Source organism: Saccopteryx bilineata, chromosome 12, assembly GCF_036850765.1.
Source record: "Saccopteryx bilineata isolate mSacBil1 chromosome 12, mSacBil1_pri_phased_curated, whole genome shotgun sequence".
Lineage (NCBI taxonomy): Eukaryota > Metazoa > Chordata > Mammalia > Chiroptera > Emballonuridae > Saccopteryx > Saccopteryx bilineata.
Window position 1 is genome coordinate 29,832,414 of NC_089501.1, and position 13,396 is coordinate 29,845,809.

Genomic DNA, 13,396 nt, shown 5'->3' on the forward strand with positions numbered 1-13,396 from the left:
TGGCTTACTGTCTATTTAAAAGATTTGGGTTCCCTAGGCTTGGGGCTCCTCTCTTCTAAAATAACACATCATGTGTCATCTAGCCCTCTTCATGTGGCCCTGTCTGTATTGGAGCAAGGGGAACTGGTGCAGATGCTGACATTCTGGCTATTGTTATTGCAAGGAGTAATAAATAGTTTTTTGCCTCTGACCAAACACTTTTTGCCAACATCCATAAAATGTGACAGGCCAACTTGCTAACTTACAAGTGGGCCAAAATATTATCCATTTTGCAGTTCTTGAGGGTTTGTTTACTTGAGCTATGGTATAATTTTGCTACAAAGATCTTTATTGCCATTATTAACTTTGGATTGCCTTTTCATATATGAGGGATTTAATGTAATTCTGAAGCCTGAAATAATCCATTGAAATATATCTGTTAGCTCTAATGCTAATTAAGTAAGCAAAAGCAACCAAATTCCAGGTTCAGATTTTCACACATTACTCTTAGGAAAACCATGAAAGAATTACCTTAAATTATTTGTGATAAAGAGTCAAGTTTAAAAACATTCAATTATTTTAAAAAGATAAGAATAATCAGCTCATGATATGGTTAATCTCAATCTTTTTTTGTTTTTTTTTTTAGGGGAAGGGTTGGGTTATATGCTTGGAAATGAATATTTTGTCTAACACCTTAAAATTTTTAAATTACTTTAGTTTTGGTACCTTTTATTTATTTATTTATTTTAGTAAAAAGACAGAGAGAGAGACAGATAGGGACAAACAGGCAGGAAGGGAAAAAGACGAGACGCATCAATTATTCGTTGTGGCACCTTAGTTGTTCATTGATCGTTTTCTCATATGTGCCTTCACCAAGGGGGCTACAGCAGAGCAAGTGATCCCTTGCTCAAGCCAACAACCTTTGGGTTCAAGCCAGAGACCATGGGGTCATGTCTATGATCTCATGCTCAAGCCAGCAACCCTCTGCTCAAGTGGGTGAGACTGCACTCAAGCCAGATAAGCTTGCGCTCAAGCCAGTAACCTCAGGGTTTTAAACCTGGGTCCTCTGTGTTCCAGTCTGATACCCTATCCACTGTGCTATTGCCTGGTCAGGCAATTTTGGTACCTTTAAAACATAAACTTTCTTTAGTCATCAGTTGAATTGGAGATATCCCTGAATTCGTAATTGAGTAGTTTTTCTCAGATATAATTTTTGGTCAAATGTCCATAGGGTTCCACTCAAACCACAGTTATCTTTCATTCCCTAAATACTGACTCAGATTCATGCCAGAGCAGATCAGGATGCATCAACCCCAGTCTAGAGAGAGAACTCCCCTTTAATCACAGAAGCTAAGAGAGTTTCAGAAACAGCTCTCTCTTTTTTTGAGATGTTTTTGATTCATCTAACAAATATTTATTGAGCCTCTATTGTGGGCCGGCCCTAGGAAACAACAGTAAACAAGACAGTTTTTTGGGTACATAAGACATATCATCTAAATTAGTTGTGCCAACTTAGAAGAGTGGACCTTTGGATGTTTCTCAGTCTAAATCACATCCTTCACTTTTCACCAGAACCTTGGGGTTTTCTGTACAACCTGTCTGTTTTTCTAGGAAGCTCTGTTTACTGCAGGTAATCCAGAATTGAACCATATTTCAAGCTACAAATGTATTTTTGTAGTCATGACCAAACTATTGTAGAATGGTTTATAGAAGGGAAGTGAGGAAGATCGTGGCATCATAATTCAGCAGAAGGCTACGGAGCACTTCCTGTGTGTCCTGACATGACTTAAACAAAATGCCTGCTGAGGACAGTGCTGCCATTATCAGAGCCACCCATCAGTTTGACCATAGCCAGATACTTAATTGAGTTCATGCAGCAAACCAGACACTAAACTATATACACTTTATACAGATTGCTTCATTCAACCCCACAATCACCACGGGACAGGATTGCTGTATTTTTTAGGTAAGGAACCTGATGCCTACAGAGATGCACTGACTTGCTGAAAGTCCTACTTTGTGGAGTTGGGACTCAAAATGATGCCAAAGCCCTAGTCCAAATTCAAACACCATGTAATACAACCTCAATAAGCTTTCTTGCTGTTCTCCTAAAGTTTTAACTCACATCTTCCTCAAGGCCACTTGACCTGCCATTCTCCCTGCTTAAAACTCCCTCCTCCCAGAGTTACACACTAGTTCCTTCATCCAAGCTGTAGCCCCAATGTTATCATCTCAGAAAGGCCCTTTGCTACCACCTGATCTGATAGAACCCACATCCAAACACGCTGTTTCATTTATCTGTCTTCATTTTTTGTTATCATTCTTAACCTCCATCTAAATTGTAACACTTCTCTTTTCCTGAAGTGACATTATACTTCATGTCTTCATTTTCTTGCTTATTTTCTGTCCCTACACGAGCTCTATAAGGACAGGATGTAGGTTTTGTTCAGCCATCCCTGGCTCTCCAACACCTGGTGCCATGCCCGCTACATCATTGGTGAGCAATACACACATACTGCATGAGTGAGTGAATCAATGGACTCCCCAGGCTTTCTCCCTTTCTCTTTTCTTCTTGGTCACTCCAAGACGATATCTTGCTGGAACTCCCCCTTATGTGACAGAAGAAATTGGGGGAGGTAATTGGATGTCATCTGTCATTCGGTCTTCAGTGTAAGATTCTATTTCAATATGTGAATACAAAGGTAGTTTAAGGATGACAGTTACAGTCTCCTAACTGAACTTAATATGTGACCTTGGACAAATTCCTTTCATATGCTCATAATGAAAATATATTAATCATGAGATGAAAGAGGATGTTAACTAATTACAGATGTAGGAATCTGTGGATCTGAAAAAGTCCTGGTAATTATTATGAACAGAACAGCCACACACATTTTTCTGAGTTACAGTGGCTATTTTAAGAAGAGCTGGGTTTCTATACAAGTATCACCTCAAATGAACTTATGAGATAATAACTTTATGCCTTGTATTTGGGCTCATTTTGGCTTTACCTCAAAAGCATGAATAGAAGAGAAATCTTCACGTGGCTCTAAGTTCTCCTGATGTCAGGACTCTGGTTCTACTGAGAAGTTTGTACCATAACAGAAAAATATTTAATTATTAAAAGAAGCTAAACTGATAGTCAGGATCACCCCAGAAATACCATGGAGAGTAAGGTTAAGATTTTGAACACATTTGGTCTGGCCAGTTGGCTCAGCAGTAGAGCATCAGCCCGGCATGTGGAAGCCCTGGGTTCAATTCTCGGTCAAGACACACATAAGTGTTCGTCTGCTTCTATATTCCCCTTCTCTCTCTCTTTCTTTCTCTCTCTCTTTCCCTCTTGCAGTCATGGCTCAAAATGGTTTGAGCAAGTTAGTCCTTGGTGCTGAGAATGGCTCCATGGTTTCACCTCAGGCACTTAAAATTGCTTGGTTGCTGAGTAACAGAGCAATAGCCCAGATGGGTAGGGGTCTTGCTGGGTGGATACTGGTTGGGGCACATGTGGGAGTCTGTCTCTGTCTCCCTGTCACTCATTAAAAAAAAAAGATTTTGAACACATTTGAAAGTGAAATATCAGGTATGGAAAACAAAATATTTAATAGTAGTCTCCAATATAAACTATAGAGCATATATCCTAATTTTATTTGATGGAAGAAATTTAGTATTAGTTAAAGAGAAATGCAAGGCAGAGGTTCTTAACCTCTTTGAGCCATGAACCCCTTTAGCAAGCTGGTAAAGCTATGGATTCCTTCTTAGAAAAATATTTCAAATATATCAAATACAATATATAAGATTACTTGGTATCAAATTTGTTTCCTCTCCTGAATTCCAGACTCTAGCAGGGGTCGTCAAACTTTTTATAAAAACCGCCCACTTTTGCAGTGCTGGTCAACCTGGTCCCTCCCGCCCACTAGTGGGCCTTCCAGCTTTCATGGTGGGCGGTAGCAGAGCAACCAAACTGTGCCGCAATTGGCCTAGAGTTGCTAGGGCAACTCTATTCTTTTACGTTTAGGGAGAAAGAGAACCTGAAAGGAAAGTGATGTAGGACAAAATTGTAACCTAAAAATAGAAATGCTTTTTTGGCAGAAGAAATTACGATATGACTTAATACAATTAAGAAATGTTCTAAGTCAACCCATATTTAAGAAAGCTCATAAAAGATGGTGTAATCTTGCTTTTGATTTTACTTTAGAACAGCACGAGTACTTTTTTGTTTATACCTCTATTTACAGAAAGGATTTACTTTATTATAAGCAATCAACTCTCTAAATGAAATACCTGAATAACAATTACATTAGGTTAATAAGTTATAGATGCATTCAAGATCTGGTATGAAAATCTTACTCCTAATAAAAATCTTCTTTAAATTTGAATTGGTTTCTGCAGTTTATACCAATGCTCTAGAATACAGTTTTGGTAATTGAATTAGAATTCCTATAGTATGTTTTCTTTAGAAAAAATAAACTACAACATGAATACAGACTAAAATGACTGACTCTTAGCAAGAGAAAAAAAAAGGACAATGATTCAAATCCCTTCTAAAAGCTTAAGGAGAATCAATACCTAGCCCCAAACCACAGATGGAAAATAATTGCTTGTTCTCTTCGACAGGCTGGTTCAGAATTCTATCTCATGCTGCATGCTCCCCAGCCTCAGGCAAGTCCTGGGAATTGCAATTATAAGTTGGAGAAATCACAAGATGAAGGGTTATTTCCATTTTCCATACCCAAACCTCTTTCAACTCTGAGATTCTCTATCTCACTAGTATTGGTTTTAGTCTAAGAAATTCTCAAAGAAGCTCTCTTCTCCATATTGTAGAAAAACGCAGAGCTGTCCAAACACATGTGCGCACGCGCGCATACACACAGACACACACAGACACACACACACACACACACAATTACTTTTAGGTCCTCTGTGTCTGAAATTCTCAAATAACTATGACTTAACAAAGAAAACCCTTAAATACCTCCCACTACTTGTTTCTAAGCACTACTGACTCCTCTGCGTCTTTTCTCATGAACAAAAACAGAAAGAGATTTTTAGAACACATGCCCATGTGATGAATTATTCTGCAAAATAACTCGTGATGGTGTTTGGCAGAAACAGGCCCTCCTTTGGCAGCCTCGCATTTCTAATTTATGTGGCATTTAGTTGGCCCTGCAGGTAGCTTGACACGTGTAAGGAAGCACACTTTACGATTTCTCCTATTTCTGCATCTTACTTTTCAAGTCCTTCTTCTTCGTCTCCTTCGAAACCCAAAAGTGTTCTTGCATGCTTTTCAGATTTATTCAGGGCTCCCTTAAAGGGAGGGAAGAAGAAATAGAAGATATCATTTCTTTCCTCAAAGAACTTATAATACAGCCATCATATTCTGGCTAATAAACCAAAAGAAACATACAAAAGCAATATATACTGTATCAGTAAGGACTAAATTATATAACACTGTGTATTATGCTGTGTATGTATCACACTGTAATTTCCATTTATATCATATTCTATAGCATACAAAACACACATGTGTTAGCTCACATGATGCTCAATCTGTAAGATAAGACAGGTATTATTATGCCTGATTCATAGATTAGAAACAGCTTCCTGAAGCTAAATGACTTAAAGATCACACAGCCAGGTGTACAAGTCCTGGATTAGAACCAAGTTTCCTGATTTTAAATTCAAGCTTCTGATAGCCCAGAACTGACCTACTCTATACTAGAAATAACTAGTAGTTCATACAAATAAAGACCTCTAAGAAATGAAGTGAATTAATAGAGAAGAGAAGAAGTTCACTGAGCTTTAAAGACAGGAAGGATTTGGGTAGGGCAGAGTAAGTGTAAAGCAGTGAAAAATAAAGAAGCCCAGAGCGGTAAGCCATTGCCTCATTGCCCAATGCCAGGGGGCCTCATTCACTTTGTAGTCTATGTGGAATCTGTATGTACTTCTGCATGAATGGTGGCCCTGGAGCACAACTCTATAAACTACAATGTAAATGGTTCCCCCTGGAGTTCTGCAAATGCCCTAATATCATTGCGTGAGATGATGGAAGGTTTGAAAGTCATGCAATTTTCCCTCAATGATGAGTGATGCAGCAATAGAGATCACGGAATTAGGCTTCCGATAACCTGGGGTTTTATTTCTAAATCTGTGTGATCTCAGTCTCCTGGTGTTTCTTGTTTCTTTTCAATAAAAACAAGATGTTACACTCAATCATTTCTAATCTCCTTTTCATCCTGCGAAGTATTTGACTTCTCCGATGCGGTAGAAAGTAGGACACCATGGAAGGTGCGTGCACACTGGTGACATGAGGAAAATAGTATTTAAGGAATACTGGTATGGAGGATGGGTGGTTATGAGAAAGGTTTGGGACAAGAGAGAACTGCATTCTCCTAGCAACCTCAGAATGACCATAATGGAGAAGTAAGAATGGCAGAAATGGGAAGGGAAAGATAAACATAGGGCCATTTGTGAGAGAAAACCCAAGAGCATTTGGTCACTGCATTGGACACAGGTCCGAGAGCATCAAACCTGAGTGACTGGCAGACTGACTCCCTCCAGAAAAAGAAAGGGAAGGTCCCCTGGTGACAGGGAATAAGAATTCACCATCGGGTTTCTGGTGTTTGGCTCCCAGAGAAGCATCAAAGTGAGGGAGTCCAGGACTCTGCGGAAAAAGGAACTAGAAGTCATGTGAGATGATACACCTGGAGACCAGTGAGAGTCATCAGCTCAAGGGAGATAATTACTGTTCCTGAGAAAAGAAATATGAAAGCTTTCCGAATGCATTAGCAGAAGAGTGGTTTTGGTTTTATAAAGAAACAAACACCAAGGGGCATTAATGAAATGACCTCAGGACCTCTTTTTTAGAAGTAGATGGAATGAAAGCTAACCATAAATTTTAGCAATTAATGTTTTTATGAAAAGACATAAATGTCTATCACAGCAACTGAAGACAGAATACAGGGCCCTTGACCTTCTGAAATATTTCCTTCCTTATTCAGTCTGGCAGTTCTGTACTGCCAATTTCACTAAGCTGGAACTACATTTCCCAGAATTCCCTTCCCTGTATAGTTCTGGTTTAGGGATGGCAGGAAGAGAAATTTGCATGAGACTTGGGAGGTCCAAGTGACACCTCAGCCCTCTGCGTGGGGGGTTTAAATCAGGGCCCTCGCTGTCACTGCAGCCTGCGCACACTGTTGCGACCTGCTGCTTCTCCTTGTTGGTGCGGGGGAACAGCTAGTGCGACCACATCTCCTTTTTCAGCTTCTCCAACTACTAGGCCGGCCACACTGTCAGGGCTCTAAGGGGAAGGACACCAGTGTTTCCCCGGGAGACCAGCATCTTCGAAGTCGATGCAATGAGAGACTGATGTGGGTTTTAGTTTTCTTCTTACAAATTCCACTCTGGCCCGGCAAGGTCTGCTCTGTTGTCCTTGCTTCCCTCTGGGGGCCCAGCTTTCCTCCTGCGGCCCCGCGGCCCTGCAGAGACTGCCAGCTGCACACAGATGCAGAGACAACACCCCTCCGCAGACACTTCCCCAGCCTCCCTCTGTGGCTCTGACCAGGGTCCTTCTCCTTTTCCTCCAACCCGCCCCTTCTGACTCTCGCTTTCTCAGCATCTCCCACATGGCGTCAGGTCTGATCCCGCTCAGAAATCCTTATCCTCTATCACTCACACCGGTTCACACTTTATTACGCAGGTGTCTGTACACCCAACCTTCCTTTAACTGACTCTGCTTTGTGCATTCCACTTATTCTCAGGGACCAGTAGCTACCAGAAAAGGGGGACGAAATTTTAAAATGCACATTCATAGTTTAAAATAGCCATCGTGATAAAATGAGAACCAATATTACAATACTGGCCACAGTGAGATCTGGGGACATTACCTTTAGGCTCTAGGTGCCTGATCCCGGGAGCCTCCGCAGCACCTGGGACTACCCAGCTCTGGTTGTTAAGTGAGAGACAGAAAGAAACTCCTATCTTGATTAAGCCACTATTTTGTGGTCTTTGTTATAGTTGAGCTTGAATTCTAACCAAAATACGCATTTAACAGTCTTTTAATTGAGTTTGGTTATTCAAGTAAATGCACATCAAAAACTTCTGTATTCTTCTTATTGTCCTCTTTCAGCCTGTAGCTCAGGCTTATGAAAAATACATGCGTACTTATTTAACCGGGCCTCAGAAAAAGAGACTGTCTCCATCTGGAATAAAATGCAGGGTGGCCCATTTGATAGCCTCATGTGATGGACAGTGATATATTCTTTTTGTTCATTCTTACATCTAAGACATCTTCATGGAGAAGATTGAACTAAAAATAATTAACCTTTACTATCAAGACCACAAGACTGCCTATTCTTGTCTTGAATTGGGAATTAACACTGAATTTCAGAGGACGAGAGATGTTTTCATTTTTTGAGCAAGTCACTTCTCTGATGCAATGTTATCCTTTGTAAAATTTGGTGAATACTCCTTCTTCACAGGCTAGTTATGAAGGTAAAACACAGTATTTGACATAGTGGGTATCAATAAATATTAGTTGAATCTAAAGCTTAAATTTTATTGTAACAATTCATATAGAATAGTATTTAAGTAATTTTACAGGGTAAGCAAATAGTCTTCAATAATTTTTTTCAAAATCAGATTGAATTTTCTGAAAAAGGGAATTCTTGCTCTACTACAATAACATATCAAATGATATGTTGGTGACTAAGAATTTGCTACATTTTTCAAAGTTACCCAAAATCTAATGAGAGAAGAGTAGAATGAACTTAGGAAGATTCTTACTATGACTGGGTTGGTTCTGGAAGTAACCAACATCTCTCATATTATAATATGCAGCATGTCACAATCTCTGCCATATTGCAAGTTTCTCTGAATTAAAACAAAGAGGGCATCCCTTCCTTCATGTTAACCTTTTCTTAGATTCTTAGTTGATTGTTCATATTTTAAATGGTTAGGTCAAGAAAATTGACATAAAAAGAAATTTTTTTTTTAGTTTTATGATGAATATATAGGAAATAAGATGCTGGCATTGGAAATTAATAAAACAATATCTACCACCTGAATTTCATCAAAAGAGTAATATTTCTTATACTTATTAGTATAGAAAAGTTCACAAACAAGGTTAAGTTGTTCCTGGGTATAAGATAGCATTCCTGTCTTGCCCTTTTCATAAAGTTTTAAAAGTTTCTGAAAATAAAAATTTAAGACCCTTGCTCAGATTTCATTAGCTTTAGATATCAGAGTACTCATATAAGTAGTGTGTAGACTTCATTTTTGTGCCCCGCTATATGTTGAAACATTAATTCCCGATGTGATGGCTTTTGGAGATGGGGCTTTTGGGAGGTAATTAGGTCATTAGAGTTAAGCCCCCATAATGGGATTTGTGCCCTTGTAAGAAGAGACACAAAATAACTAATTAGTTCTCTTTCTCTTTTTTTTCTCTCTTTCTCCACTCCCTCCCCCTTTCCTCTCTCTCCTTTTCTCTACCATGTGAGCACACAGCAAGAAGGTGGCATCTACAAACCAGGAAGCAGAATCTGCTAGTCCCCTGATCTTGGCCTGCCCAGCCCCCAGACTGTGAGATAGAAATGTTTATTGTCTAAACCATCCAATATTTGTCCTAGCAGCCAGTCAAGATCAAGGCAAGTGCCTCACAGATACACACTTATGATAATTAAATCCCGGTCAAAACTTATTTCCAGGATACTGTTCATTAATGACATTTATCATTGTTAAGGCTTAAAAAAGCAAGGTCAAGGTTCAGGAGATCTGAGGCTAATGGTCTTGTTGTGTTTTCTCTATCTGACCCTGCACAGTCCCTTATAGAGCAATCTTTCTACTAAAGTGCCAGAGGAAGAACCAGCTTCTGGCCATCAGTGTTTTGGACCATGTGGCTCAATCTTGCCATTTCTCATTAGACCTATGACTTGTCACAGCAAAGAACAGAGTCCCTCTCTCGCTCTGGCATTTGAACGAATCAATATGTAGAGACCGATCTCATTTAGAAGTGGGAGTAGACTGAAAGACGAAGAGGTAGAGTTGAAAGAGAGGCCGTGTCAGCCATGTGCAAGTCCAGTTATTAACTAACTGAAATTAAATTGGCCAAACCTGCTGGTTGCTAACCAAAACAAAGCAGACACAAGAACACAGAGCTCAGTCCATTCAACTATAGTCTCCTTGAAGACAAAGACTCAATCTGCCTTGTTCATTTCTGTTTCCCCAGCATTTAGCATAGTTCTTGGTTGTTAAAGAATTAGCCACTAAATACTGATAATTAACACAGTCCTAAAATGACTTTCTATCCAAAAACATCATCCAGTTCCTGGCAGCAGAAACCCACAGTTATCTGTGAGATTCCTTTTCCTTCAACACAGTCCATGTCTTATTATTCCTAACTTCCAAAACGTCCTTTTATTTGAGCAGGTTTGCTTGGTTCTTGATCCTTGTTAACAAAGGTTTTAATACCAGCTCTGTGAGAGAGCGAGGAGGAGAGTTGAGAATAGAGATTAAGCACTTCATTTTCTAGTGAGATGTACAAAAGACCTTCTATAATTTCTCTACAGAGAGGTTTAGGCTTTCAGGCTGAAGCTAAAAGACTAGGAAACTTTAACAAACAATCTATTCTAGCAAACCCCTGAGAGTTTGCTCCAGAGTAGGGCTTAAACATTGTCACTGGAGTAGCCAGCTACACAAAATAAAACACCCTTGTAGCTATCTCGCTGTAAACTATTTGTACTCAGTTTAATAGGAGTAAGTTGACTCCCTTTCTGTTGTTTAATAGAGGAGAATGAAGTGCCTGGGAGGTTACTCTAGTGATAAAATATACTTAAAGAATAATGCATTCTCCTTGCCTACTCATAATTCCCTTCTTATTCATTGTACTTAGAAAATATCCACTATTGTGTCTTTAAGAAAATCTGATTTTTTCCCCCTTTCATTTATGAAGAAACTCAGGAATGACACCTAAAAACAAAGTTACCTCAGTTAACTTTGCTTTCATAAAACAATATATTCTCTTGAGCAATAAATATCTTTCAAGGTCTGGTTCATCTCCAATCAGTTGGTGTTAAAGTATCCTCATATGACAGATAATGGCAAACTTACCCTTCAGGCAAATACTGGTCCTGAACATTTCATTACGCAGGTATAAGCCAAGCATCTTTTCTGCATTAGTAGAAACATCAGGTCACCAATATTATCCCCGCCTATTTCTAATAGTTCTGTGTATGAGATGCTATAACAGTAGGATGCTCTCACTGGTCAAAAGAAATTCATTAACATTTATAAGGGGTGAGAAGGAAGAAATAAAAAATAAAATACTTACTCGGTCCTAGACCAATTGAAAAAGCAGCAACATAAACAAGCAAACTGGCTAAGGATAGCCATTTCAAAAAAGGTGGGACTTCTGCAGGATCTGTGAGTATCTGGTATTCAGTTTGGCTCAGTCCAGTATTTAGTAAGAAGGTTGATGCCATCTCTCCTCTCTTATCCACATCATTTCTTGTAGGCATCATTGAGCTTCTGCTGTGGGAAGCAATCCCCTTAAAGGACTCCCTAAGAGTTTCATTGATGGCTGACAAGTTTCTTGGTCCATGAAACAGAGACACATCCAAGGACTGGTTGATAAGATTCTGGCTTCTGCAGATATTGGTGAAGTTCATGTGGATGTTGAGATTCACAATGCCCATGGTCACCAGTGAGGCTGTCATCACGGAAGAGCCAACACAGAGGAAAGTTTTGCCCCCAACATGGTCTACAAGAAGAGTGGCCGGGATGGTGCTGATGACCTTGACAACCCCAACCCCTGTGGAGGCTAAGCTAGCTGCCTCATTGCTTTGGAAGCCAACAGATTTCAAAACAGTCGATGCATAGAATAATATATTGGGCTGGCCAGTGATCTGTACAAAAAATACCAGTGTTAAGCCTATTATTATTCTGGTCCTCATATTGTCCTTTGAACGAAACAGATCCCCAAAACTATACTGATATTCATCTTTCAGGGAAGATTTGATCAGAGTGAGTTCCTCCATTGTATCTGAGATAGCTCTCAACTTTCCGAGAACCTTGCCAGCAGCCTCCTCCTGTCCTTTCATCACCAGAAACCGGGGACTTGGAGGAAGAAAGTACATTCCGATCGCTTGCAGAACTCCCAAGGGAATGACAAGGCCGAACATGTACTTCCAGCCATGGGGAACATTGGCAAATGCATAATTTGAAATGTAGGCAAAAAGAATGCCAGTGACAATCATCAACTCATTCAGGGATACGAGAAGACCCCTTCTGTGTTGTGGGGCAATCTCAGCTATGTAAACACAAGTGGCAATCGAAGAGAGTGAAATGGAAACCCCTATAGCGATGCGTCCCACGATCAGAACCGTGTAAGATAAACTGAGTATCAATACTAGGCTTCCAAGTCCAAGTAGGCAGGACGACAAGATGATGGCGGCCCTTCTTCCATACCTGTCAATTAGGACTCCTCCCGTGAGAGAGGCTAGGAAGGCGCCAATGAGAAGGGAGCTCACAACCATTTCTTGCTCCTGGCAAGACAGGGCTAATAAGGTTCTTATCTGAAGAAGAGCCCCAGAGATGATCCCAAGTTCATAACCCACCAGAAGGCCACTCACAGCAGCCGTGACAGATGACAGGAGAGTAAACATGCCGCAACCTACAAGCAGAGAGGAGAAACAGAAGGGTTAGTTTCGAATTGTCATTTTAAACATTTTAGGTCTGAATGGAGACTTCACCTTGCATAAGAAAGTTTTTCATAGCACGAGTATAAACACACCCAGAAGTATAGTAAAATAATATGCTCCCCCCAAATAATAGTGAGCTATAAAAGAAAGAAATCCTTTTTCTTTCATTTTTGGGAGAAGGGTGGGGACCTGTAGAAGGTCGTTTCTTTCTGTTTGTGATGTTTTAAGTTTTGAGCTGACAGTTATGCAAGATAAGAAAATGACAAATGATGAGGAGGACTGAACAAACAAGAACATTGTTTCACTTCTGCTTTGGCATTGGGTCAGAAATTTAGATAACCTGGCTCCTCGGGTCCCACCCTGCCTCTCTAAAGGCAAGCTTGAGGGCAGTATGGAGAGAGGAGGACCCTCTGAAAGTGCTACCCGCTTCACGGTGTATACCTGGGGAGGGGGTGGGGAGAAGCACAGCTCCAGCCCCAGTAAATGTTCCTTCTTGTCTCCTTGCCTCTTTGGCCACAACTGGGCCACATTGCCTTTTTCTGAGGCCCACGAGGGAGGGGGCAGACTGGAGGAGATGAGAGTGCCTTATTAAAGTCAATGCTGTGTGAGAAAGGGGGGAGGGAGAAATGGATGCAGGCCAGGGAACAAGTAATACCCAGACTGGCTCGGAGTAAGGAGGACGGGTTGGAACTGGGGAAGATGCTCAAAGGGACTGCTGTTGTTCTATT

The 13,396-nt window shown here is 40.3% G+C and overlaps 1 protein-coding gene across 3 annotated transcripts in view; it reads right to left on the reverse strand.

The window, feature by feature from the left end:
- The window catches only part of SLC2A12 (solute carrier family 2 member 12), a 78,318-nt gene that overhangs the window by 44,147 nt on the left and 20,775 nt on the right, over positions 1-13,396 (reverse strand). For all 3 annotated transcript variants that reach the window (XM_066247734.1, XM_066247733.1, XM_066247735.1), the window contains exon 2: positions 11,300-12,640. In XM_066247734.1, the coding sequence (XP_066103831.1) occupies positions 11,300-12,640 (1,341 nt within the window). The remainder of the gene's footprint in view (positions 1-11,299; positions 12,641-13,396) is intronic.